Raw genomic sequence first — 26,332 nt, 5'->3', positions numbered from 1 at the left:
GGGGGGGGGGGGGGCTGGAGGTGGGGACTGGCCATCATAACGGTGCACAACAATGTCTCTTAGCGCCAGCTAACTAACAAACCGAGGCCTGCTTAGAAGCACGAGGGCCCCGAAACGTAAAGGGGCGCCGATCACACCGCCTCGTTTCTGCTGTTTTTGAGCATCGTGAGGGTTTGTTTGTTTGTTTTTATCAAGTGACATCACAACACTTTAAAAAAGGGACATCCTTTCAGACAACATAACTGCTTACGCCATAGGAAACCATCATGTAATACTGCAGAGGTTATTTACAACACACACACCAGAAGGTACTGTCCCAGACCTCCTCCTCCTCCACCACGGACACAACACAGCATCCTATTTACAACATGGCTCAGCGTGTTTCGTAAACGTCTTCCACGGTTTCTAATATCATGCTTAATGTCGAACTTCATATTCATAAGTCACATATCCGTATGTACAGCTTTATGTTTCGTTATCATGCACACACACAACCCTCCTTATATACTGGGATGTCTATAGTCCTCTAATACCCCCTTCCTCTCTCGCACGCGCTCACATACACCTTCACCTTCATCGGGAATATAAATATTATCGTAATGTAGTAAAATTCATCGTGTTAAACTAGATTAAATAGGTTGAAGTTGATAAAAGACTCCATTCTCTGCTGTATTTAGATAAGTGGCTCGATAAAATATACACGGGAACGTTAAACAACGTTATATATCTTTAGTCACAGTGGTTTGGTTTGGATGTGAAGCCGACGTCCTCCGCACGACGCGTCACGTCCCCGTCCTGACCGTGTTCGTGAAGGATGCGCCGCGTGGCAGTCAGAGCTGCAGGGCAGGATCATCTGCATAACGTGACACTACACGTGTCTGCAACTGGCCGTGCAGAACGGTATTCATCATTATTACCAGTCGTACCAGACAGCTCCTACGCCTTCCTTCTTTCTCTCGGGTACGAGAAACGAACTTCATATCGACGACAAAGCTAATTAGGGAACAAAAGAAAACGCAAATGAAAAAAAAAGGCGGGGCTTGATTCCATTTCCATTCGACACATTTTGACATTCATCTTTCAAGGTGAATATATCGCTCGGTGGGACACGTCTGCCGTCTTTACCAGCAGATATGAATGGATTTGTACCCCAACCCTCCTGTAGCGGACCCTCCGTTCTGAAAAGACGGTGTAAACTTTGGACAACCGCCCCAAAACTTGCGTTTATGACGAGGTCTGACTGACCCAAACCTGCAGACGTCAGAATTCCAACCCGGACACGTGATGGGTAAGACCAGTAACCTGTGTGTCCCAATCAAATACTAATCTCCAAGGAAAACACCAGAGGAGACAGTGCTGTCCCGCACAGGGGGACAATTCTTTTTTTTTTTTCATTCGTTTCATACTTGGATAAAATGATGCTGCTGATGTCCCACAATGCTCCTCTTGTCTTGACTGGTTGGCTGTAAACACCTGAGGGTTGTGTTCTCACATCTCCTGAAAGCACCTCATGGCTTTGGGCTGTAAACATCACGATGGCGGGTGTTTTCCCGATTGTACCGGCTGAAATGTGATTCTGACAAATATGGCTCGAAAGAGTGAAAACAGCTTTCTGATAGCACAACGAAAACAATCAAGAATGTCGTCCACCATGACGTCATTTTTAAAACATGCGGTGCGGGAGTCCTCCCTCTGGACGACGCCAGATGTGGACAGTAAGATTGTTTGAACTTGCGGGCCATGGACGAGCACGGGGAGCGTTTTGGAGCAAACGAGGGAGCGTGGGGGTGTGCCCGTCCTCAGAGACAGCAGCCTTTCCTCTTCACGTTGTCGGGACGTGTCCCCCTCTGAAGACTGCAGGGTGGGAACAGTTTCGGGTTCGAGGTGAAAAGGTGACGACGCCACGGCTCATGCCAATCCCATTCATATCTGTGTAGTTTAACTCGCTGCAAGACCAAATCTCGCTCTTTACGGCTCCTTTGCCACCAAGTACCGCGCATGTTCCACATTGAAATGAATCCAAGGCCAAGGGCACCTTCAAACAGGCTGGGGGAGTGTGTGTGTGTGTGTGGGGGGGGGGGTGAAGTGGGATCCCATCTGACATTATTGGAGTGGGTCCATCAAGGGAGTGGGGCGAGGCTCCATGTGATGTGGGCATGTGTCCAGGGCCCTCAGAGGGAGAAGACAGCACCTACTGTTTTATGGTCTTTGGCACCTCCAGGCCTGTCAGTAAGGTGACCTGCAATGGACAAAAAGAGCTCAGATAAGAAGCCTGTTCACACAGACATACAGACTCATGCTAATTTAGCATGCTAGCATCCTAGCCAGTACACCAAAATACTATGTGTTTTTAGTTTGTCTGAAAACTATAATAATAATAATAATAATAATAATCACATTTATATAGCGCTTTTCTAGACACCTAAAGCACTCATATATATATAAAATCATATTAAATATATATTATATATAATATACATTTTGTGATGTATATTATATATATAAATATATATATATATAATAGATCCATCCATTATCTGTACCACTTATCCTGCTCTCAGGGTCGCGGGGATGCTGGAGCCTATCCCAGCAGTCATTGCACAGCAGGCGGCGAGACACCCTGGACAGGCCGCCAGTCAAAAATATATATATATTTAATATAATATACATTATATGATATACACTACCGTTCAAAAGTTTGGGATCACCCAAACAATTTTGTGTTTTCCATGAAAAGTCACACTTATTCACCACAATATGTTGTGAAATGAATAGAAAATAGAGTCAAGACATTGACAAGGTTAGAAATAATGATTTTTATTTGAAATAAGATTTTTTTTACATCAAACTTTGCTTTCGTTAAAGAATCCTCCATTTGCAGCAATTACAGCATTGCAGACCTTTGGCATTCTAGCTGTTAATTTGTTGAGGTAATCTGGAGAAATTGCACCCCACGCTTCCAGAAGCAGCTCCCACAAGTTGGATTGGTTGGATGGGCACTTCTTTGAGCAGATTGAGTTTCTGGAGCATCACATTTGTGGGGTCAATTAAACGCTCAAAATGGCCAGAAAAAGAGAACTTTCATCTGAAACTCGACAGTCTATTCTTGTTCTTAGAAATGAAGGCTATTCCATGCGAGAAATTGCTAAGAAATTGAAGATTTCCTACACCGGTGTGTACTACTCCCTTCAGAGGACAGCACAAACAGGCTCTAACAGGTACTATTTAATGAAGATGCCAGTTGGGGACCTGTGAGGCGTCTGTTTCTCAAACTAGAGACTCTAATGTACTTATCTTCTTGCTCAGTTGTGCAACGCGGCCTCCCACTTCTTTTTCTACTCTGGTTAGAGCCTGTTTGTGCTGTCCTCTGAAGGGAGTAGTACACACCGGTGTAGGAAATCTTCAATTTCTTAGCAATTTCTCGCATGGAATAGCCTTCATTTCTAAGAACAAGAATAGACTGTCGAGTTTCAGATGAAAGTTCTCTTTTTCTGGCCATTTTGAGCGTTTAATTGACCCCACAAATGTGATGCTCCAGAAACTCAATCTGCTCAAAGAAGTGCCCATCCAACCAATCCAACTTGTGGGAGCTGCTTCTGGAAGCGTGGGGTGCAATTTCTCCAGATTACCTCAACAAATTAACAGCTAGAATGCCAAAGGTCTGCAATGCTGTAATTACTGCAAATGGAGGATTCTTTGACGAAAGCAAAGTTTGATGTAAAAAAAATCTTATTTCAAATACAAATCATTATTTCTAACCTTGTCAATGTCTTGACTCTATTTTCTATTCATTTCACAACATATGGTGGTGAATAAGTGTGACTTTTCATGGAAAACACAAAATTGTTTGGGTGATCCCAAACTTTTGAACGGTAGTGTATATTATATATATATATAATAGATATCATAATATATATAGTGTTTCTTTTAACAGTTATATAAATCATATATATATATATGCTCCAGTGAGTCAAGTAAATTCTTTATAATAATAATAAATAGTATAAAAGTAAATTCTTTATTTTGCTCCTTATTTGTTGAGCACTTTCCCTACTATTGAGTGTTTCTTTTAACAAAGTTTTATATATATATATATATATATATATATATATCCCCTTTTTCTGCCCAATTGTATCTGGGCAATCAACCCACTCTTCCGAGCCATCCCGGTCTCTGCTCCAGCCCCTCTGCTGATCCAGGGAGGGCTGCAGACTACCACATGCCTCCTCCCATACATGTGGAGTCGCCAGTTGCTTCTTTTCACCTGACAGTGAGGAGTTTCACCAGGGGGACATAACGCGTGGGAGGATCACGCTATTCCCCCCCAGTTCCCCCTCCCCCCCTAACAGGTGCCCCAACCGACCAGAGGAGGCGCTAGTGCAGCAACCAGGACACATACCCACATCTGGCTTCCCACCCGCAGACACGGCCAATCGTGTCCCTGTGTTACCTCCGGCCCGACCAAGCCGGAGGTAACACGGGGATTCGAACCGGTGATCCCAGTGTTGGTAGGCAACAGAATAGACCGCCAGGCCACCCGGATGCCCGCCACATCCCTTCCTGACCTTTCAGTCCTCCTTTGTCCTTTGGCAAGCTAGCGCTAAAATGCTAACGCTGTGTAAACTCCATCAGTAGAGGGGAAAGGAGGGATGTGAAAGTGGTGCAGAAGGGCCTCGCAGAACATCTTTTAAATTGGCCCCATGCCTCTGCAGAGCGAATGGACAAACCACACCCTGCAGATCAACACACAATCTACAACTGCCCAAACACAAGTATGTAGAAACGTGCAGACCCGGACCTGAACGTTCCTGTTGAGGCTGACGGCAGGCATGAAGACCCCGTCAAGGTTCTCAAAGGCAGTTGGTCCATGCTGCTCCTTGTTGATGTAGAACGTCAGTGTGTGTTTGGTCAGGTCCAGCAACACCCCCACCGTGGAGCCCTTGGTGATGCCTCCTTCAGCTCTACACGCCAGCACAAAGGGTGGAGAGTCAGTGTGTGTCCACTCATGTTCAGAATAAACAAGCAAGAGCGAGAGGAAGATCTGGACTGAATGGGAAGGCTTGACATGCAAAGAGCACCAACGTTCACATGGAGCTGGTTTTTCCACAGTCTGAAGATAAGTTTTCATTCTTAGAATTGTTGAAGACGATGGGTAAAACTACAAAAGAGTGATGCCGTGATGGGCTACTTAACCATTTTAGCGAGAAACAGCACAATGCTTGCCTGCGAATAAAACTGAATTACGAAGCTGAGGTGTGAGTCCGAGTTAAATCAGTATTTTATTGCACCAACTACAAATAAATAAAAAACAAAGGAAAGTCAACAGCCAGGTTGGATTCCATAAGGTGTATGCTGCTGTGGTCTTCTGTCAGACATGGCTGGTGTGGCGTCATGCTAAGGAACTGAATCATTAGGATGTCAGACCTGCTTATTTTACCTGAGGAGGTGAGCTTGTTCTGTATGCCAGCACTCCTGCTGGCTACATTACTGCACAACTGTGTGTGTGTGTGTGTGTGTGTGTGTATGTGTGCCTGAATCAGTGCAGGTGACAGGTATTTCATGCTGTCAGCTTTGAACCTGCCTCCCCTATGAAGTGAGTGAAGAAGTGCCACTAGTTACATGTTGTGCTGTGCAGAGCAGCTGTTGTGTTCTAAGTTAGGTGTTAGTGTGTGCGTTTGTGTGTGTGTGTGTGTGTGTGTGTGTCAGCTTCCTCTGCTGCAGCGTGGCATTAAGACACACACGCAAACACATGTGTGGAAGTGTTGTGCAGGCTGCTCTGCTCCCTGATGACATCATTAGGTGGGGGTCTTGCTCTGCTCCCTGATGACATCATTAGGTGGGGGTCTTGCTCTGCTCCCTTATGACATCATTAGGTGGGGGTCTCGCTGTCAGCCTCTGTACATGTCATGCTACATGTGCGTGTGTGTGTGTGCATTGCTTTGTGCTGCTGGATCTGACGCAGAAGGTGGTGATGAGGAAGAACAAGGGGTACCACCTTGGTTCCGGTTCTGTCAGACTGCCTGTTTCGGAGCTATGTCTAGAGACGTGTGGCAGATGAGTCGCTCTTTTTTTCTTTGCTCTTTCTTTTTTTCATTTTTACCGAACACTTTCTTCACGTCGAAATGTGAATCTTCCCCACGTAGGAGTACGCTGTAAACGTTTATTCTTTTTTTAATTGGGGTTTGCAATTTTTTTTCAACATGACACAAACACACAATCATGCATATGCATCCCCTCCCTCCCATCCCTAGAGCGAAGATAACCAGGAAAAAAGAAGGGGGGGAGGGTATTGGCATTAAAAGACCATCAAGTACAGAACAGATAGGTGGAAAGGTCGGAATACGAAAGAAAAGAAATGCAGCTGCAGGCGGTAACACACAAACCATACATGCTGCCCGCAGCACCGGTGACATCAGAGCATGGGCGTCATGTGAAGATGATGTCCAGCATCGTGTGTCATGTGACATCGTCATGTGACATCCCCGAGTCATGTCATTACAATAACAACAGGGCCCCTGCAATGCATGCATAGACCCCTAAAGAACAAACAAACAAAAACAGTGTGTGTGTGCAGAACATTCTATCTAACCTTCCGTGGCTTTAGCCGTCCCCATCGTCTGGGGCAACTGTTAAGGTAGTCCACTAACACCATCCAAAAAAGGTGACTACGTTTATTCAAAGTTTCTCGCTGAAGCCTTCAGGGAAAATCTACTCTACTCTCACGTGTTTCCTGTCCGTGTACCCTGCCTGTTAAGGAAGCGATAACAAGCTGTGTTGGTGTTTTTGTTGTACTGGTGGTGTGTCGCCAGAGCTACGTTGCAGGTCACAGGGTAATGGCAATGCCGCTGCAAATGTCTTATTTTGCTGTGACGCTGAGCGGAAGAGGTGTTAGTGGTGTGAGGGAGATTCGGGTGTGGATCAGCTGCCATCAGTTAGTCTATTAAATTCAGGGCAGATTAAGTGGTGCAAACAGGGACTGGGAAGACTGGGAGAGAGCTGAACCATGGGAACAGGGATCCGTGTAGCTCTCTCCCAAACAAGGACCTTCTGCCAAGACATCTTGTTGTTAGTCTTTGTTTTAGTTCATGTATTTCATCCTTGGTGTTTTTGAATATTTCATCTCATCTCATCTCATTTCTTCTCATCATCAGCCGCTTCTCCGGGGTCGGGTCGCCGTGGCAGCAAGCTAACTAGGGCACTCCAGACGTCCCTCTCCCCAGCAACGCCCTCCAGCTCCTCTTAGGGGATCCCAAGACGTTCCCAGGCCAGACTGGACATCTAGACCCTCCAGTGAGTTCTGGGTCTACCCCAGGGTCTCCTCCAAGTTGGACGTGCTCGGAAAACCTCCAAAGGAAGGCGCCCAGGAGGCATCCTAATCAGATGCCCGAACCACCTCAACTGGCTCCTTTCAATGCGAAAGAGCAGTGGCTCTACCCCGAGCTCCCTCCGGATGTCCGCGCTCCTCACCCTATCTCTACAGCTGAGCCCAGGTGAGACACCCTACAGAGGAAACTCATTTCAGCCGCTTGTATCCTCAATCTCACCGTTTCGGTCACTACCCAAAGCTCATAGGTAGGGCCCTACCAAATTCACGGCCGTGAAAATCGCGTCACGGACCGTGAAATCAGCCTCTTCCCGTGTAATTGACCATTTGCCGTGAAATGCAGTGAAATGCAGAATTTAAGTGCGCAACCAGTTTGAGAAAATACTGTGCTGACATGATTGACATTTTGGATGCGCGAATAAAAGCATTCACGTGTCTAAGACATTGATTGGTTAAATGAGCATCCGGGGTGGTCGCAATGATCATAGTTGTTACTAGCATAGTTTGAGTTAGCTGTCGCCAGCATGTTAGCTTAGGCCCTAACGTGCTGAAGATGTCGAAATCTAAAGCCTCAAAAAACACGACTGCAGACGACAGAGTAATTGAGTTTGGAAAACATATTTTACACGCTGATGGCGGGAAATTATTTTGTACGAGTTGTAATATCTCCTTAGATCACAGTCGACGAGCAACGATTCAGCGTCACTTGGAAAGTGAAACTCATCTCCACAAAAAGAGGGCTGCCGAAAAAGAACCACAAGGTGGTTCGGAGACGAGTCAAACGAGAACATTACGCAAAGTAGATTTAAACAACCAGCGGCCGAATTCCTGAAAGCAGTGCGCATTTTTGACCCTGCACAAACACTTATTTTGACGGTGGATTTAAACTCACTCCGCACGGACATTCCTGGATTTGACAAAAACTGTAGGCTGGAATTGCCAAACTACAAACACATCGCACAAGAGGTGGACACAACTTTACTAGCGCTAGCTTTTTGGAAATCCTCCGAATCTAGGCTACCACACCTTGCTAAAGTAGCGTGGCGCTGTCTGTCAATCCCGACGAACTCTTTGGACGCGGAGAGGGCCGTGTCAAAACATGGACAAGTATTTTCATCGCAGAGACAGAGCATGAAGCCAAGCACCATCGCAGGATGCTCAATGCTTACATTAAACCACCAGTACGGTTATGCTGTGTACAGTAGGCTGGGCTATTCAGGCCCTGTGTGAATAAAAAGTGTAATTTAATAATTGCCGTGAAATGTCGCATTTTTCTTATAGATTCCGTGAAATCTGTGATTTTCGAGAAACTAGGTCCGTGAAATTGAGCGAAATGTACCGTGAATTTGGTAGGGCCCTACTCATAGGTGAGGGTTTGAACTAAGGTTGACTGGTAAACTGAGAGCTTTGCCTTCTGGCTCAGCTCCCTCTTCACTGCAACGGTCCTATACAACGTTGGCATTACGGCTGATGCTGCACCATTCCACCTGTCAATCTCCCGCTCCATCCTACCCTCACTCGTGAACAAGACCCCGAGATACTTGAACTCCTTCACTTGAGGCATCAACTCCACCCCAACCCGGAGGGAGCAATCCACCATTTTCTGGTAGAGAGCCATGGCCTCAGACTTGGAGGTGCTGACTCTCATCCCAGCCATTTCACACTCAGTTGCAAACTGCCCCAGTGCATGCTGGAGGTCACGTTCTGATGAAGCCAACAAAACAACATCATCTGCAAAGAGCAGAGATGCAATTCTGATGCAATTTTTGAATATTTGTTTTTAATAAACAGGTCGTTGAGTCTTCAGCTATGTCCATGTGCTGTGGTATAGCTTTCACTTTTAAGTATTTCACATTTCTTTATTTTTTTTCTCTCTAATTGTACTTGGCCAATTACCCCACTCTTCCAAGCCATCCCAGTCGTTGCTCCACCCCCTCTGCTGATCCGGGGATGGCTGCAGACTACCACATGCCTCTTCCGATACATGTGGAGTCGCCAGCCATTTCTTTTCACCTGACAGTGAGGAGTTTCACCAGGGGGATGTAGCATGTGAGAAAATCATGCTATTCCCCCCAGTTCCCCCTCCCCCCCGAAGAGGCGCCCCGACCGACCAGAAGAAGTGCTAGTGCAACGATCAGTACACGTATCCACATCCGGTTTCCCACCTGCAGACACGGCCAATTGTGTCTGTAGGTAACACGGGGATTCGCACCGGCGATCCCTATGTTGGTAGGCAATGGAAAGAGTTTCACTTTTAAGTCAGATTGTCTTGTAGAATGTCAAGTTTGAAGTTAAAATGTAAAAATAACATGTAAAGAGAAAGCCTGAACTGTAGAAGTCACTATTGAACGCAGCCAGAGGTATCATGAGACAAAAAGTCTTAAACACGCGACCCAAACGACGTGGTGTTCAGCTAGTGAAGTTTCTGCAGCGGCAGCTTGAGGCATGACTGCCATAGTTCAGCCATACATGTGTCAACTGGCAGAATCTGATTTCCCTAAGGATGAACCGTAGGCCCTGGTGACAGAAAAATACATCTTTGCTCGGTTCAGCCGAATATCAAATTCCTCCATTCATATTCATTTTTAAACAAATGCAAGTTTTAATTAATTTCAATATTCAAATTTGAAGTAACAGCCCTAGATCCTAGACCTTCCCTGAGCCGGAAGGCAAAGCTCTCAGTTTACCAGTCAATCTTCGTTCCAACCCTCATCTATGGTCATGAGCTTTGGATCGTGACCCAAAATCCGTGAGATCACGGATACAAGCGGCTGAAATGAGTTTCCTCCGTAGGGTATCTGGGTTCAGCCTTAGAGATAGGGTGAGGAGCTCGGACATCCTGAGGGAGCTCGGAGTAGAGCCGCTGCTCCTTCACATCGGAACGAGCCAGTTGAGGTGGTTTGGGCATCTGATCAGGATGCCTCCTGGGCGCCTTCCTTTGGAGGTTTTCCGGGCACGGCCAACTGGGAGTAGACCCCGGGGTAGACCCAGAACTCGCTGGAGGGACTACATGTCCAATCTAGCCTGGGAATGTCTTGGGATCCCTAAGGAGGAGCTGGAGGGCGTTGCTGGGGAGGGGGATGCCTGGAGTGCCCTACTTAGCTTGCTGCTACCCCAGAGAAGCAGCTGATGATGAGATGAGATGAGATGAGAACCTAGACCCAATAGCTCATAATGGGAAACTGATTAGGGAAACCAGTTTCAACAGCTTTATCTCATACTGAGAGCTGTGCAGGTGTGTGTGTGTGTGTGTGTGTGTGTGTGTGTGTGTGTGTGTCCCTTACCGATTGGTGTGGGAGTTGTTGTGCATGAACCAGGAGCGGTTGTTGTCCACGTACATAGCCCAGGCCTTGTCGTCCTTCCCGAGCATCATGTCTTTCATAGTGTTGATCCGTGCCACACCGAACGCTGGGTCTGGATGGTTGTCATAGCGATCAATGCTGACCTCCCAGTAGTGGATGCCCTAGATTAGAGAAAGAGGTCAGAGGTGAGATACAGATCAGATGCAAGAAATGTTACAAGACGCCAAAATAAAGTCTTTAGTCACATGACCTGGTACATTGCAACAGCATGAACATATAAATAAAATAAATAACGGGACAACAGTTTAGAGAAGAATGGAAATCTGTAAGGTTCATTAAAATAAATTAATGTTTATGTCTGAAATACTGATTTTAGAAAAGTTAATTCCCAGTACCAAGTACACTGACCAGCCAAAACATTAAAACCACTGACAGGTCAGTCGATAACATTGATTAGCTCATTACAGTGGCGCCTGTCAAGGGATAGGATGTATTAGGCAGAAAGTGAACAGCCAGTTCTTGAAGTTGATGTGTTGGAAGCAGGAAAAATGGGCAAACATAAGGATCCGGGTGACTTTGACAAGGGCCAAATTGTGATGGTTAGATGTTGTAGTAGAAGTAGTAGTAGTAGTAGTAGCAGTAGTGGATGACTGGGTCAGGGCATCTCCACACCGTCAGGTCCTTTGGGGTGTTCACAGTATGCAGTGGTCAATACCTACCAAAAGTGGTCCAAAGAAGGACAACTGGTGGACCGATGACAGAGTCATGGGCGCCCAAGGTTCATTGATGCGCATGGGGAGTGAAGGCTAGCCCAGCGTTTCTCAAACCTCTCCTGGAGGACCACTTGTCCTGCATGTTTTAGATCTCTCCCTGCTCCAACATAGCTGATTCAAATGATCAACTCGTTATGAGCTCCTGAAGCTGCCGAATAACAAAACTGATCATTTAAATCAGCTGTGTTTGGAGCAGGGAGAGCTCTAAAACATGCAGGACACGTGGTCCTCCAGGAGAGGTTTGAGAAACGCTGGACTAGCCCATCTGGTCTGATCCCAAGAAGAGCTACTGTAGCTCAGATTGCTGAAAATGTTCATGCTGGCTATGATAGACAGGTGTCACAACACACAGGTTGCTGTGTATGAGGCTGTGTAGCTGCAGACCGGTCAGAGTGCCCATGATGACCCCTGTCCACCACAGAAGGCACCTACAGTGGACACGTTAGTGTCAGAACTGGACCATGGAGCAATGGAAGAAGGTGGCCTGGTCTGATGAATCACATTTTCTTTTACATCATGTGGACGGCCGGGTGTGTGTGTGTGTGTGTGTGTGTGTGTGTGTGTGTGTGTGTGTGTGTGTGTGTGTGTGTGTGTGTGTCATATACCTGGGGAAGAGATGGCATCAGGATGCACTATGGGAAGAAGGCAAGCCGGTGGAGGCAGTGTGATTTTCTGGGCAATGTTCTGCTGGGAAACCCTGGGTCCTGGTATTCATGTGGATGTTACTTTGACACGTACCACCCACCTGAACATCGTTGCAGACCAGGTACACCTCTTCATGGCAACAGTATTCCCTGATGGCAGTGTCCTCAGGTGGTCTTAATGTTTTGGCTGATCGGTGTATATTACGTCAATGCATATTGTCAGAAGATGACCACCTAGGACTTAAATGAATCTAGAAAATATCTTCAATATAAGCAGCATAGAACAGAAGTGTACCTTCATGGTAGTAACTAACTACCTTCAGAGAGGTAACGCTTATTTTTGACATAGAAGGATCTCCTGAATTACTGCTTTGACTGAGCTTTCGTGGTGATCATAAGTTCTGTCAGAAAACTCATGCGCACACACACAGACACACACACGCACGCACACAAATACGCACACCCAGACACAGTTTACCTTGGAGAAAGCAGCCGTCCCCAGCACCACACGGTCATCGTAGCTGTTACAGGTGACGGTCTGGTTCTCATTAGTCAGAACAATGTCACGGTGGGCCGAGGTCGGGTCAAAGGTGAACCAGGCCACTGGAGAAGTAAAACAACTGACATTCAGCCGTCACGTTACACTTTGGTGCTAGGCTATTCTTTTTTTAAAAACATGGGTTAGTCAGACAATATATTCACTACTTAACGACCATCTATACCAGAATTTTAACCCACACAGACATTAGATAACTGTATAGACTTAGAGAATGCTCTCTGTGGCTAATGATGTGTCCAGTGAACTGGTCATATAGTCTCTGACAGTAGTGCAAGAGATGTTGGAAAAAAAAAAAAAAAACATGCCTCAAGCTATCCCTACATTTTTTCAAGAAAAGTGCTACAAGACGAATTTGTTTATCACATACACATTTGTTCCATCCATGGCCCCTTGGCCTTGCCTTCTGCTTCAAATAGCTGAACTGCAGCGTGACCATGCTTCTGATGAATAACTGGTCATGACTGCTGTTGAAATACCAAAATGCTTGAGCCAATATTAGAATTTCTTAGAGCAGTTGCCTGAGAGCAGATCCAGATCAGTGGGCAATAGCTGTGTAAGAAATCAACCAGTAGTCCTTTATGCAGCAGCCACGGAGCATATCAACGATATCTTGTTTTAGCAGCAGATGGCGATCGACAGCACAAAACAAACCAGAATATATATGTACAAAATACGATAAGGGCTATCGCATCCGGCTCACCTTTACATGTATTTGCCCTTGGGCCATCTGTGAGCCAGTGGCAACGCCCTTTCCTTCTGTCCCTCCCTCATGGCACCTCCCTCCAAACTGGGCTGAGCTGAGTGGGCTCTGCAGGTTTTCAAATAGCCACCCCTGTTCCTCAATGCTTCTTCAATTTAACCCCATGACATCTCAGGGTGTCTCGACGATAGAACGAGCGTTCCGGTATGACCCCCACTGTCCACCACTCAAGTCTATGATATTTTTAGCCCATCACCAGGTTGGTTCTGCTGCCGCTCATTCCACTTTATCCAGATCCACTGGGATGCCGCCTCTGCCTGTTTGGTGATGTTGACTACCAGCCGCTTCCTAGCAAGCCCTTCCAATCCCAAGCAGTCCAAGATCTCTCCAGAGCGACTGCCTTGCAAGCCCCTGCAGCCAACTTCCACTGGCAGATTCCAGGTTTTACATCCATTTACGCTGGCTCTCGAAGATGAGGGTCTGATATTTCTTTAGCTTGCACTCATGTGCCCCCTCCATCCTCTCTCCCCAGGACATTGTAAGCTCATTAAGAACCACATGCTTGGTACCTTCAAACCAGAGGACAATATCTGGTCTGAGGCAAGTGTGGGTTATCTCCTCTGGGAATTTGAGCTGTTTCTTAAGATCTGCCCACATCTCCCAGTCGCTTGCTATAGCCAGGACCCCTTTGCTCCTCATCTCTGCTGCTGCACTCTCCCCTGACCTGAGGAAGTAGATGAAACGAAGACCATCAGAAAGATGCTTTGGCTTCTTCCTTGTCTGCTCCACACCAGCAGTCAACTGTGTTGGTCGTGTCAGCATTGGTGAAACCGATCCTGGACACCCCCCCCCCCGCAGTACCAGGCTTCTGGATTTTGCAGGTTTGAATGCCATCCTTGCCCAATCGGTGAGTTCGACCAAGTCCTCCAAAATCCATCTCCCTTCAAGTACTGATTTCGCTGTGATGGTGAGGTCGTACATCAATGCCCTGATGGGCACTTCCTGGATGCCGCTTGCCTGTACCGCACCCCGACGTAACTTCTCTGCTGACTTGACAAGAAGGTTCATCGCTGCAGAAAACAGAATCACTGAGATTGTACACCCAGTGATAATGCCCACCTCCAGTCTCTGCCAGGTGAAACGCATGTTGAACCTGTCGAAGCAACAGCTTCTGGATTTGTTCCAGAAAATGTTAGGTTTTCAGTTTTGTGTCCACTAGCTTGTAGTGTATTGTTCCATAGGCATTGTTTAGATCAAGCCACAGTACTCTCGAGTGACCGTGGTTCCTCTTCGCATTCTCAATGATCTTAGAGATTACACTGGTGCTCAAGACAGCCAGGTGCCCCCAGAACACCAACTTTCTGAACTGAAGGGCCCATACACTCGTTGTCCAACACGAAAGTGGTCAGCCTCCTTGCCATAATCCCAAGAAGATTTCCCTTCTACGTTGAGGAGTGAGATTTTACGGAATTGTTTTATTTCTCTGGAGTCTTCTTTTTGAGTAAGTTCTTCTTCCATGCTACCTTCAGTAACTTCCAAAATCATCTCCTGAACTGTTCACAATACTTGTACACCTTGTACAGAATGCTATTTGACCCTGGGGCTGATTTTACTCTGGCCTTCCTGAGAAAGTTGTTGACTTCCTCCCAGCTTGGTTCCTCTACTCTGAAGGGGATAGTTGGTTCAGCTGGTGTGATGCGTTTCTCAAACTCCTCCAAGCTGTCCTCCCTTCTAGGGTCACTGTGGCCTTGATGGAGGTGCCCCTCAACCTCCTCCTTTGTTGCTTTCAACTCCCCTGATCTTTTATCACCCAGAAGTTTCAACAGAAATTTGAATGGGTTCTTGGTGAAGGCCACCCTTTCCTTCCTCTGTCACTTCCTGTCCCTGCGGTGGCACTCGGCTCGGTACAAGATCTTAATGTGCTCTCTCAGGTTTTCTCGTATTTTTGGTGAGTGCTGATTTCTCATCCCCTGTCGCTTCACAAAAAGCCTTCTTCAGCCTCCGCAGATCCCTTCTCAGGATTGCTATCTCCTTCCGACGCCTGTGTTCCTTTGGCTGGGTGTTTGCTCTGGCTTTCCTCTCCTTCTTCCTGAAACAACCAGCCTCTACGCTCCAGATGATTGAAGACATGGCCCTGAGCTTCTTACCCACGTCTCCAGCAATCACTGCTTCCAGTACCTGGCTCACATTGTGATCAAACATCTCCCATGCCTTCTTTGCTGCAGCAGTGGGCCAGTTAACTGGCTCTTTCCAAGCATCTCCTGCACGGGTGTTCGGCATAGGTCATCTTGCGTCCCGAGTGTCTTCACTCTCCTCCTGGTGCCTTGTCTCCTCTGATGCATCAGTGATGCTGTTCCTGCCTCCCTCTTCGTCAAGTGCCTGGAGATTCTGGGGACTGTGGTTTGACTCCTGCCCTGGCCTCTCCTCCATCTCACCAGGTTGCCACTGTGCATTGCACATTACTGGTAGGTTGCAGGCACTTCATGTTTGACTGGTGTATCGTCACACCCCTCTCGTTTTTGTATGTTTTACTCAAACATTATCAAGTCCATCATAACATCTTCTATTATGGTATCTTCTAGTATGGTATAGCGGCACGGACAGTCAAACATGGAAACAACTGTAGTGGATTGTCAACAAGGCATCCAAAATCATAGGCAACGCACTCCCCTCAGTTGAATCTCTACATACTAACCAGACTGTAACATGAGCAAAGAAGATCATCTTTGACCCCTCACATCCTGCTCATCACCTCTTCCAGCAAGGCGCTACAGGTCACTGTCCACTAAGACTAAACGTGTCACAAACAGTTTTTTCCCCTAGCCATCAGGACTGTGAATTTTTCCCTGTAGTCCCCTCCTCACACACCATGGGCATAGATACCACCATTCACCTAATTGTTCTGCGTGATATGTTTATTTCTGTTATTGTGTAACTGTATTTTTCGTGATAATATGTGGAGTGTCTGTTGTTGTCCATGTATGTATTGTGCTGCAGAGTCTAATGTGTACCGAAAACAAATTCCACCAGCCTTGGTCATGTGGCTAATAAAACAATCTCCTCTAATCTAATGGTATGAAAAGACAATTTTCTGTGCATTTAAATTGTTGAATGTGTTCACCATTTGATTGCAAGAAGCCTATTTTCTCCAGATATGTAAAATGTCTGATGAATATTCCTGAGGTCTGCTTTTCATCACAGCATATTTACGATTTGATTTGATTTAAGATTTTTAACACATGGAAAACAGGAAACAGTTGATTTTTATGGTAAGTTTGCTACTAGAGATCCTCAGTTCTTGGCTAGACAAAGACAGATAAAGGAGCTCTGGTCTGGTTTGAAAAACAGTGACCCTGTCTCTGCTTTAAGCTAACTAGCCTAGCAGTCATAAATCTCTTGTCAGCCTGCTAGGGACGCCTCCTTGGTCGTCTCATTATCATTCATAGACCAGCTACCCAATCAATACCACATTAATGCCAGTGGAACTGCTTGGAAGGGAGATCATATGACCAAGGACTGCATGTCAGGAAATAAATGTGTTCACAAATGCTGACATTTCATGTCATAGATATAGTAATGGTCCAGTTATTCGTATATAATGGAAATAGAGAGTGATGATGATTTTCTAAATCCATTCACTGCCGTGTGTTCTGGTGTGTTTGCAGCATGGGGACATCCTGGCAGAACAGAGCACTACACACACTCTCAATAAAATGGATGTCAGTGACGGTGGCGGATCTCAGCCAAGCACTTAGGGTCGCCGCATCAACTATCAAAATATATAAATGGTTCATCAGCCAACTGCAACCACATGGTGCGCCATGGCATGGGAGGTGACATGAAAGGTTAAAACACACAAACAGAAATACACCCCTCAAGAGAACATATTCAGAAGCAATGTTGATTTTGCAGCTGCAACTTTAGCAAGTTGTTTTTTGCCTCTGTAGGATAGCTAACTAGCATTTTTTGAGGGGGGGTTCCCCCTTTTTCTCCCCAGTTGTACTTGGCCAATTACCCTATTTTCCGAGCTGTCCCGGTCGCTGCTCCACTCCCTCTACCTGCAGACTGCCTGCAGAATGCAGAGGGCTGCAGACTACCACATGGCTCCTCCGATACATGTGGAGTCGCCAGCCACTTCTTTTCACCTGACAGTGAGGAGTTTTGCCCGGGGGACGTAGCGCGTGGGAGGATCACGTTATTTCCCCCTCCTCCCCCGAACAGGCACCCCGACTGACCAGAGGAGGCGCTAGCGCAGCAACCAGGACACATACCCACATCTGGCTTCCCACCCGCAGACACGGCCAATTGTGTATGTAGGGACGCCCGGCCAAGCCGGAGGCAACACGGGGATTCGAACCGGCTAGCCCCGTGTTGGTAGGCAATGGAATAGACCGCTACACTAACCCGCATTTCTGAGGAAGGGTCTCTCATTCTTGCTCTGTTTAAGTGGATGCAAACCTTAGGTTGAGAGGGGCTGGAGTGAGAAGAATGGGGAGGATGGAAAGAGAGGGGCTATGGACGGAAAAGACAATGGGGGTGGGGGGGGGGGGACAGTTATCTATTCTAAAACAGACTCTGTTGCCCATTGTTATCACAGTTGGCAGAGGCAGCATATGTGGCAAACTGTTCACCCTCACCCCACTTCCCGCTTGAAAATTTGACATTGTTCTACTTCCCCCTCCTTTCCACCACTGCTTTTTCCATTGCCTTCCATCGTCTAATCACTCCTCTGCTTTTATTTTCGCATGCAATCTCTTTCTTTCCTTTCTACGGTGCTCCTCTCCAATTCTCCTCCCCCATCTCCATCTTCCCCGAACCATCATCCCTACCCATCCCTTCAATTCCCTCACCACATCTATCATGCACCCGGCTGTCCCAGCCCCCTCTGTGTTGGTACTCCCTCGATTAAACCCCTTCTGTCCCTTCATACGGAAAACCCACAGCGAGCGCCGCTAGCAAGCTTGACCCAGTGCAGTTTGGTGTAATTAACGAAGCCTCTTGCACAAGCAAAACATGACCGAATATCAGTAAAGTCAGAGATGATTCTCATCAGACAGACGCCATGCTGCCATACTGATGCCCAAAACCCATCTGGCAAGCACAAGTCTGATGACATAGAAACACAGACACAGCCACCCCCTTCTGAATCACACACACACACACACACACACACACACACGCACACATGCACGCACACACGCACACACACACACATACACCACTTATCTCTGGGTGCCATGCCACAGGCTGGCTTTGTAAGAAGCCATGCTGGTTTAAGCTCCCATGAACCATGGCTGTTTGATGCTGACTGTGTCTGACTGTCGAATAGGAACCTAAAAAAAACACTGAAACAGCATCGTTTCATGTCTCCACTTCTAGAAAATTCCTCATTTTGGTGTCACGCTGCACCTCAAATGGACACATTGACCTCCAGACATCTCCAGTCGGATGTGAGCTCTGTCTGTTTCCTGATCAAAATAAACCCTCATTATGACAACACTAGCAATGAATGATAAAATTATGATAACAATAAAATGATAATATTCTCATACAGCCTGCTCTGAAGCCACAATGCACAGTAAAAACAGGAAGACAGCTGATAAAATGCTCAGGTAAATGACTACACCATTACACCAGTCACGGTGCTCAGTAACTGTTCTGTCATTATTAACTATTGTGTCATTAACTGTTGTCATCTCCTCTTCCTCCAGTGTGTTGTGCTGCAAAACCTGTTCTTCCCCACAACATGAAGAACGTTTTAAGCTATCTCCCTCTTCCAGGTTAAATTCATTTAACAGAAGCTCATCTTCCCGACAGAGATTGCAACAACCACCTTGCGACCAGACCTCGTCCTCTGGTCCAATTCTAACCAGCTCGCTTACATCATTGAGCTGACAGTCCCCTGGGAGGATGCAGTCGATGAAGCGTACGAGTGAAAGAAGCTGCGGGACGCTAATCTAGCAGCCGAAGCAGAGGAAAGAGGCTGGAAGGTGAAGGTGCACCCTGTGGAGGTGGGTTGTAGGGGCTTTGTTGCCAGCTCCACAGCAAAACTCCTGAGGGAACTAGGAGTCAGGGGGCAGGCCCACAGGAGAGTGATCAAAGAGCTAGCCAACACTGCTGAGAGGACTAGCCACTGGATCTGGATAAAAAGGAGAGATGCCATCTGGGCTGCCAGGGTGAACAGCTAACCACAAGTCACACACCCAGGACCGATCAACCTGTGGTGGGCCAGCCTCAGCAGAGGGTGTCTTGTGATAAAAGGCCGAAACACCCTGTGATGCTGAGGTACACAACTGATGATGTGTCCTGGTGGTGGCAATGTCAACTTGGCAGACATCTCCAGTTCAATTTCCACCGAAACTGTTGCAGTGCAAACACTAGGGATTTTAACAACCAGTCCTTTTTTTGAATTTTGAATCATGTGTTCGAGATGTTGCCGTTTAACAATGATCCTCACAGACAAGAGCAGGTCTGCAAAAGGTGAAGGCCAACGCAGATCACCATATCACTATATATATCACCATATATATCACCATATCACATGACCATCTCACCTAAAACCACTCTGAACACCGCGTGCTGACAAACAGGTTGATCATTTGTTAAAACGTCAATAAATAATGCCAACAAAGTCATTAATTACTGTTCAAACAAAATCAATTGTGTGGGGTGTCCGGGTAGTGTGGCGGTCTATTCCGTTCCCTACCAACACGGGGATCGCCGGTTCGAATCCCCATGTTACCTCCGGCTTAGTAGGGCGTCCCTACAGACACAAATTGGCCGTGTCTGCAGGTGGGAAGCCAGATGTGGGTTTGTGTCCTGGTCGCTGCACTAGCGCCTCCTCTGGTAGGTCGGGGCGCCTGTTCAGGGGGAGGAGGGGGAACTGGGGGGGAATAGCGTGATCCTCCCATGCGCTACGTCCCCCTGGTGAAACTCCTCACTGTCAGGTGAAAAGAAGCAGCTGGTGCCTCCACATGTATCGGAGGAGGTATGTGGTAGTCTGCAGTCCTCCCCGGATCAGCAGAGGGGGTGGAGCAGCGACCGGGACGGCTCGGAAGAGTGGGGTAGTTGGCCAGGTTGGGGAGGAAAAAAAGGGGAAAAACAAAACAAAACAAAACAAAATCGGTTGTGAAGTGTCTTTATGCTTGCTCAGTAATCCAAGTAAGAAAATCACAGGAAGTTGAGTCAGTTCAAGTGGACACAACGTTTGTTGAGAGAAACGTTTCATCATCATCTCAGTGACGTCTTCAGTCTAAACTGGCTGCAGGTGTCTCACCCTTATAAACAATACAGTGGCATAACGACCGAAACCAACAATCAATTTCATATGCAAATATGGGCGGGACCATTAACTAGAGTTACAATGGCAATTCCGCTTCCAGTGTGGGGAGATGGCGGCGCAAATTCACGTTTGCAGCGGCCTCACCCAGTACCGTCCATGCAGCGTCTTTGTCCACATATGCGTTTAAGTTTTGTCTTCGTTTGACTGCTGGGAGAGGTGGTGCTGGATCGGCTGGGAGAGCCTGGTCTGCTGCATCATGTGGGCTCAAGGAACACGGCCCTGCCTGGAGCTGCACCCGAGGCAGAAACACTGAGAGCAGTCTAACAGGGCGTGGAAGTGGGGCAGGCAAAGCTAACTGCTAGCCCATGCAGACCGGCAGTTCCGACAGTCATCCCGGCTGGCGTTCATTCTCTGGACATTTTTTTTTTTTTGTTTAGTTTGGATATATGTGTGAGTTTGGATATACTATGTGTTAGTTTGGATATGTGTGTTCTTGTAGTTTTTGGATGTGTTTTTGTCTTTGTGTTGCATGTACGCAAGCACATGAAATGAAATGACAAAGTGTTCCTGAAATCACAGCATTGTAAGATGGTGACAGATGTATTCTTAGCCCCCTCAGTTCAGGGATGGTCCTTCCCTCTCCACAGACTTCTTATGGAATCACCAGTGGTGATTCTGTATGTGGCGGGACTGTCGGAAAAGTTGAGACGCGTATTTTCCAAACACCGCGTGTCAGTTGCTTTCAAACCCCAAAACACGCTGCACCAGAAGTTGGTCCACCCCAAAGATCGGCTCCCCCGGCACAAACAGAGCAATATAGTGTAGCTGTTAAGTGCCAGGAGGATTGTTGTGACTTGTACATTGGGGAAACTAAACAGATGCTGGCCAAGAGGATGACACAACACAGGAGCACTAACATGTCAGACCAGGACTCCACAGTCTACACCATCTACAGGCCAGGACTCCACAGTCTACATCATCTACAGGCCAGTGGCCACTCTTTGAAGGATGAGGATGTGTACATCCTTGATAGGGAGGAACGCTGGTTTGAACGGGGGAGTCAAAGAGGCCATCTATGTGAAGAGGGGACGACCCTCCCTGAACTGAGAACCGGGGGGGGGGGGTCCACATGAAACTGATTGATGGTTTGACTACTCAGTTTTGCTCACCCAGTGGTTTGTGGTCCTTGTCTGGTTCAGCTTAATAGAGTATTTTGTCAATAGATGCGATCCACCCCTCCAGTAAATTTGTTGGTTGCAGAAGTCTATAAAGGTGTACCAAATTACTGCTGCTTGACAATATCCCTAAGGAAAACCACAGCCGGTTTGCCATTTTTGCCATTGGTCTTTTTTTTTGTATTCTGCCATGTAAAATAAGGGCTTTTTAATATTTTCTAAGAACCTACAGTGTGTGGGCATTACGGTAGCGCAGGGGTTAGCGCTGTTGCCTCACAGCAAGAGGGTCCTTGGTTCGAGCCCCGGGGTAGTCCAACCTTGGGGGTCGTTGGGGGAAACTTGCTTTTTACAGTCTTGAGAAGAAATAATGCAACTTGTCCTTCCTCGCATCTTACCATCCCCTCTCTTGTTGATACACACACACACACAACACGTACCATCGGAGGTCTTGAGCACCACAGTCTTGCTGTAAGGCCCAACACCGAGGGAGTTGTAGGCTTTGACTCTGGCATTGTACGAGCTGTTAAAATGAAGGCCATCCACCGTGCACACTGTCTCCTTCCCCACATACACCTCCTGGGAACACAAAGACGTGCATAGTCAGTAACGCCTCGACCAATGCAGGTAAAGAGCATATGCTCACATATGGCACTAAAACACTGCAAAGGTAAAAACGCACAATATTTGTCCAAGTTTACACTAACAAACAGCAAATGTTAACAAGAACAAACGTCTTGTATACAGGTCATTTGCTCCAGATTGCACACTTTTTCACTGCTGACACATCCACAAATATATGTCCTTCCACACATGTGGCATGCACACCCACACACGCGCACACATTTATACTCATACACACACATACAAACCACCATCTGGTGTTAGTAATTGTTGAGCTGAATAGCATATGGTTTATGAATAATAAAATGCTAGGGAGCGCAACAACATTTCTCCACGAGAAAGCTGCTGAGATGGAGACTTGATTGGATTTGATTAGAAAACACTGATTTTGTTGTCATGACTTTTACATCCCCCATACATCATATAATTTGTTTGTGTATGTGCAACTGTGTGTGTATGTGAAACTGTGTGTGTGTGTGTGTGTGTGTGTGTGTGTGTGTGTGTGTCTTCCCCTGGATCGCCACCTTGCCGTGGTGCAGAAGCTTGCGTATACCAATGATCCTGAGAGCTATGCCGTCCGGACTTTGGCTCCTGGTAGGGTCACCCAAGGTGGACAGGTCAAGGGGGAGGTTCCAGACGAAGCATGAACCTACACAGACCTCAACGGTGGAACTGGCGGAAGATGAGTCCAGGTCACCACAGCAGTATAGGCGGATGAAGGCTGCAACAGAGGGTGGTCCCAAACCATCTTGGTTTTCCATGCCATTGGACTCAGACCACACCCTGCCAATGACTATGTGGTGGCTGCAGGTGCATCAGCTACTCCACGTAAAAAGCTGTCACGCGCAGGCATCCTCCCGCAAGGATCAACCCATAATCATCCTGGGTCAAAGCCCTGTGGCGATCAGGAAGAGGTGATGGGGGCAGGACAGTGAAGTCTGGCAGCCCCTAGCCACAACCTGGCAAACAGGTGGTGGGTGAATGATCAGTCGCTAAGCCCTGGGACTGAGGAATAGGGGCTTCTCGGCTGCTGCACCCATGACTGAGCAGTCCTATTAAGGATCTGCTCTGCTCACCCCAGTTGGGGAGGGGGCTAGGAAAAATGCCCTACACATAGTCTGCCTCATACCTCCTGTCTGGACCACCGCATCCAGAGGAATCACCACCCGAGGCTTGGCTTACCAAGGGCAGCTGAAAGAGGAGAAGGGTAGTCAGCTGATGAGCTGAGGATCCACAGTGTAGGCTTTGCTCAGTACATCAATGCCCAAACAGTATCCAGATGATATTGAAAGCCAGTGAGATATGCTCAGGACTGCAATCACTGGCACCTGTAAAACCACTCTTGGACATGAGATGATGAACCACCAAGATTGGTTTGATCAGAATGACCTGGAAATCCAACAGTTACTCAACATTAAGAGGCAAGCCTTTACCATCTGGCAGAATGACATCAACGGCCAACATAAATGAGCTGACCATGCATGAGCAAAGTCAGCCGTCCGAAGCTTGGTCAGGGAATTGAAGAACCAGTGGTTGACGAAGAAGGCCCTTGAGATCTAGTACCTTGCAGAAGCTGGGGATACCACTAGCTTCTTCGATGCTAAAAAAGCAATATATGCTTCCCAGCCACTGCCATCTAACCCCCCTTCGCTCCAAAGATGGTTGCACACTGCTAACAGACAACGAGTCAATCAGAGGTGGAAAGACCACTATCAGGACCTTTTAAACCGTGACTCTAGCCCTGAGCTGGATGCCCTCCAACAACTCCCTCAACAACCCAATGAGGAGGACATGGCAGCACCACCACCTAGTTTAAGAGAAGTCCAGGATGTCATCAGGAAGATGAAAATCAACAAGGCTGCTGATCCCGATGGAATACCAGCAGAAGTACTAAGGGCAGGTGGACCTACACTCCTCAGACACAGCCATGCTTTGCTACTTAAAATATGGGAAAAAGAAGAAATCCCTGTGCAACTTAGGGACACACTAATTGTCTCTATCTTTAAGAAAGGGGACAAAGTTGAGTGCAGAAACTACCATGACATTTCCTTGCTTTCTACCACAGGGAAAGCCCTGGCAAGGGACTTGGCTTGCAGACTCCTCCCAATATCAGAGGAAATTCTGTCAGAATCCCGTAGCTGTTTTCGTCCTAACAGAGGCACCATGGACATGATTTTTACTGCTCACCAACTCCAAGAAAAAGCTCAGAAACAGAATCAACCATTGTACATGGCCTTCATACACTTAACCGAAGCTTTTTGATTCTGTAAACTGCCAAGCCCTCTGGCTAGTTCTGTCAAAATAGGCTGCTCTGACAAATATATCAAAGTACTACTACTAGTACTACTACTACATTCGGCTGCTCCCGTTAGGGGTTGCCACAGTGGATCATCCGTTTCCATTTCTTCCTGTCTTCTGCATCTTCCTCTGTCACACCAGCCACCTGCATGTGCTCCCTTACATCAACCATAAACCTCCTCTTTGGCCTTCCCCTTTCCCTCCTCCCTGGCAGCTCCATATTCAGCATCCTTCTCCCAATATACCCAGCATCTCTCCTCCACACATGTCCAAGCCATCTCAATCTTGCCTCTCTTGCTTTGTCTCCAAACCGTCCAACTTGAACAGTCCCTCTAATATAATCGTTCCTAATCCTGTCCTTCTTCGTCACTCCCAATGGAAATCTTAGCATCTTCAACTCTGCCACCTTCAGCTCCGCCTCCTGTCTTTTCATCAGTGCCACTGTCTCCAAACCATATAACATAGCTGGTCTCACAACCATCTTGTAAACCTTCCCTTTAACTCTTGCTAGTACCCTTCTGTCACAAATCACTTCTGACACTCTTCTCCACCCAATCCACCATGCCTGCAGTCTCTTCTTCACCTCTCTTCTGCACTCCCTGTTACTTTGGACAGTTTACCCCAAGTATTTAAACTTATACGCCTTTGTCACCTCTACTCCTTGCATCCTCAATGCAATGTAGTAGTTGTAGAGTACTTCAACTACCACATGATAACATGTCAGCTGAAGTACTCAGCAGTTATGGAGATGAGACAGAGTCCTTCAAGGTCCACACAGGAGTTAAACAAGGCTGTGTAATTGCCCCAACCCTGTTCTCTGTCTTCATTGCCACATCCTCCACCTCACGGGTCCCAATCTGCCTCAGGGGGTAAAAATCATGTACAGGACTGATGGGAATCTTCTGAATATTAACAGATTCAGGGCTAAAGGTAAAACCACCTCCACAACCATCATAGAGCTGCAGTATGCCGGTGGCAATGCCTTGGTGTCCCTCATAGAAAACTACAGAACATGCTGGACACCTTTGCAAATGCATACAAGCAGCTTGGCCTGGGCCTTAACATAAAAAAGACTCAAATCCTCTACCATCCCCCACCCAACAGAAATATGCCTGCTCTGCCTTCATCTATCTCTGTAGACAACACCAGACTCGAAGATGTGGAACAGTCCCATATCTTTGCAGCCTTCTCTCCTCCAAAGCAAACATTGACATTGAAATATACCATTGTCTCGGTTGTGCCAGCCAGGCCTTCTTAAGATTGAGAAAAAGGGTTTTAGAAAACCACAACCTTCATCAGGCCAGAACAAAAATTCTGGTGTACAAAACGGCAGTGCTACCCACCCTACTGTATGGGTCCGAAACCTGGACTACATATAGCAGGCACCTGAAGACACTTGAGGCATACCAACAGTGATGCCTCAGGAAAATCCTTAAGATCAGCTGGGATGATAAGCACAACAACTTCAGCACCTTCAAGGAGGCCAATGTGCCTACTATAACTGTCACCAATGCACAACATCAGCTGAGACTTGCCATGTCCTCCACATGTCTGACTCTCGCCTCCCAAAAGAAATCCTTTACTCTCAGGTGTCTGTGAATGTTCTCATTCATCCAGGTCATGGTTATCCAAAGGAGTTGAATCAAGTGCAACT

General features: G+C 47.0%; 1 protein-coding gene across 1 annotated transcript in view; it reads right to left on the bottom strand.

Moving 5' to 3' along the window:
- Positions 1 to 2,191: 2,191 nt before the first annotated feature.
- LOC130125490 (tripartite motif-containing protein 67) overlaps positions 2,192 to 26,332 on the bottom strand; it is a 72,816-nt gene continuing 48,675 nt past the window's right edge. Inside the window, exons 8-12 of the mRNA XM_056295065.1 lie at positions 22,197 to 22,335; positions 12,522 to 12,646; positions 10,609 to 10,787; positions 4,799 to 4,961; positions 2,192 to 2,239 (exon numbers count right to left, since the gene is read on the bottom strand). Of these exons, the coding sequence (XP_056151040.1) occupies positions 2,192 to 2,239; positions 4,799 to 4,961; positions 10,609 to 10,787; positions 12,522 to 12,646; positions 22,197 to 22,335 (654 nt within the window). The remainder of the gene's footprint in view (positions 2,240 to 4,798; positions 4,962 to 10,608; positions 10,788 to 12,521; positions 12,647 to 22,196; positions 22,336 to 26,332) is intronic.

This window comes from Lampris incognitus, chromosome 15 (assembly GCF_029633865.1).
Source record: "Lampris incognitus isolate fLamInc1 chromosome 15, fLamInc1.hap2, whole genome shotgun sequence".
NCBI lineage: Eukaryota > Metazoa > Chordata > Actinopteri > Lampriformes > Lampridae > Lampris > Lampris incognitus.
Note: the sequence above shows the minus strand (reverse complement) of the source record. Positions and strands in the feature narration are given on the sequence as shown.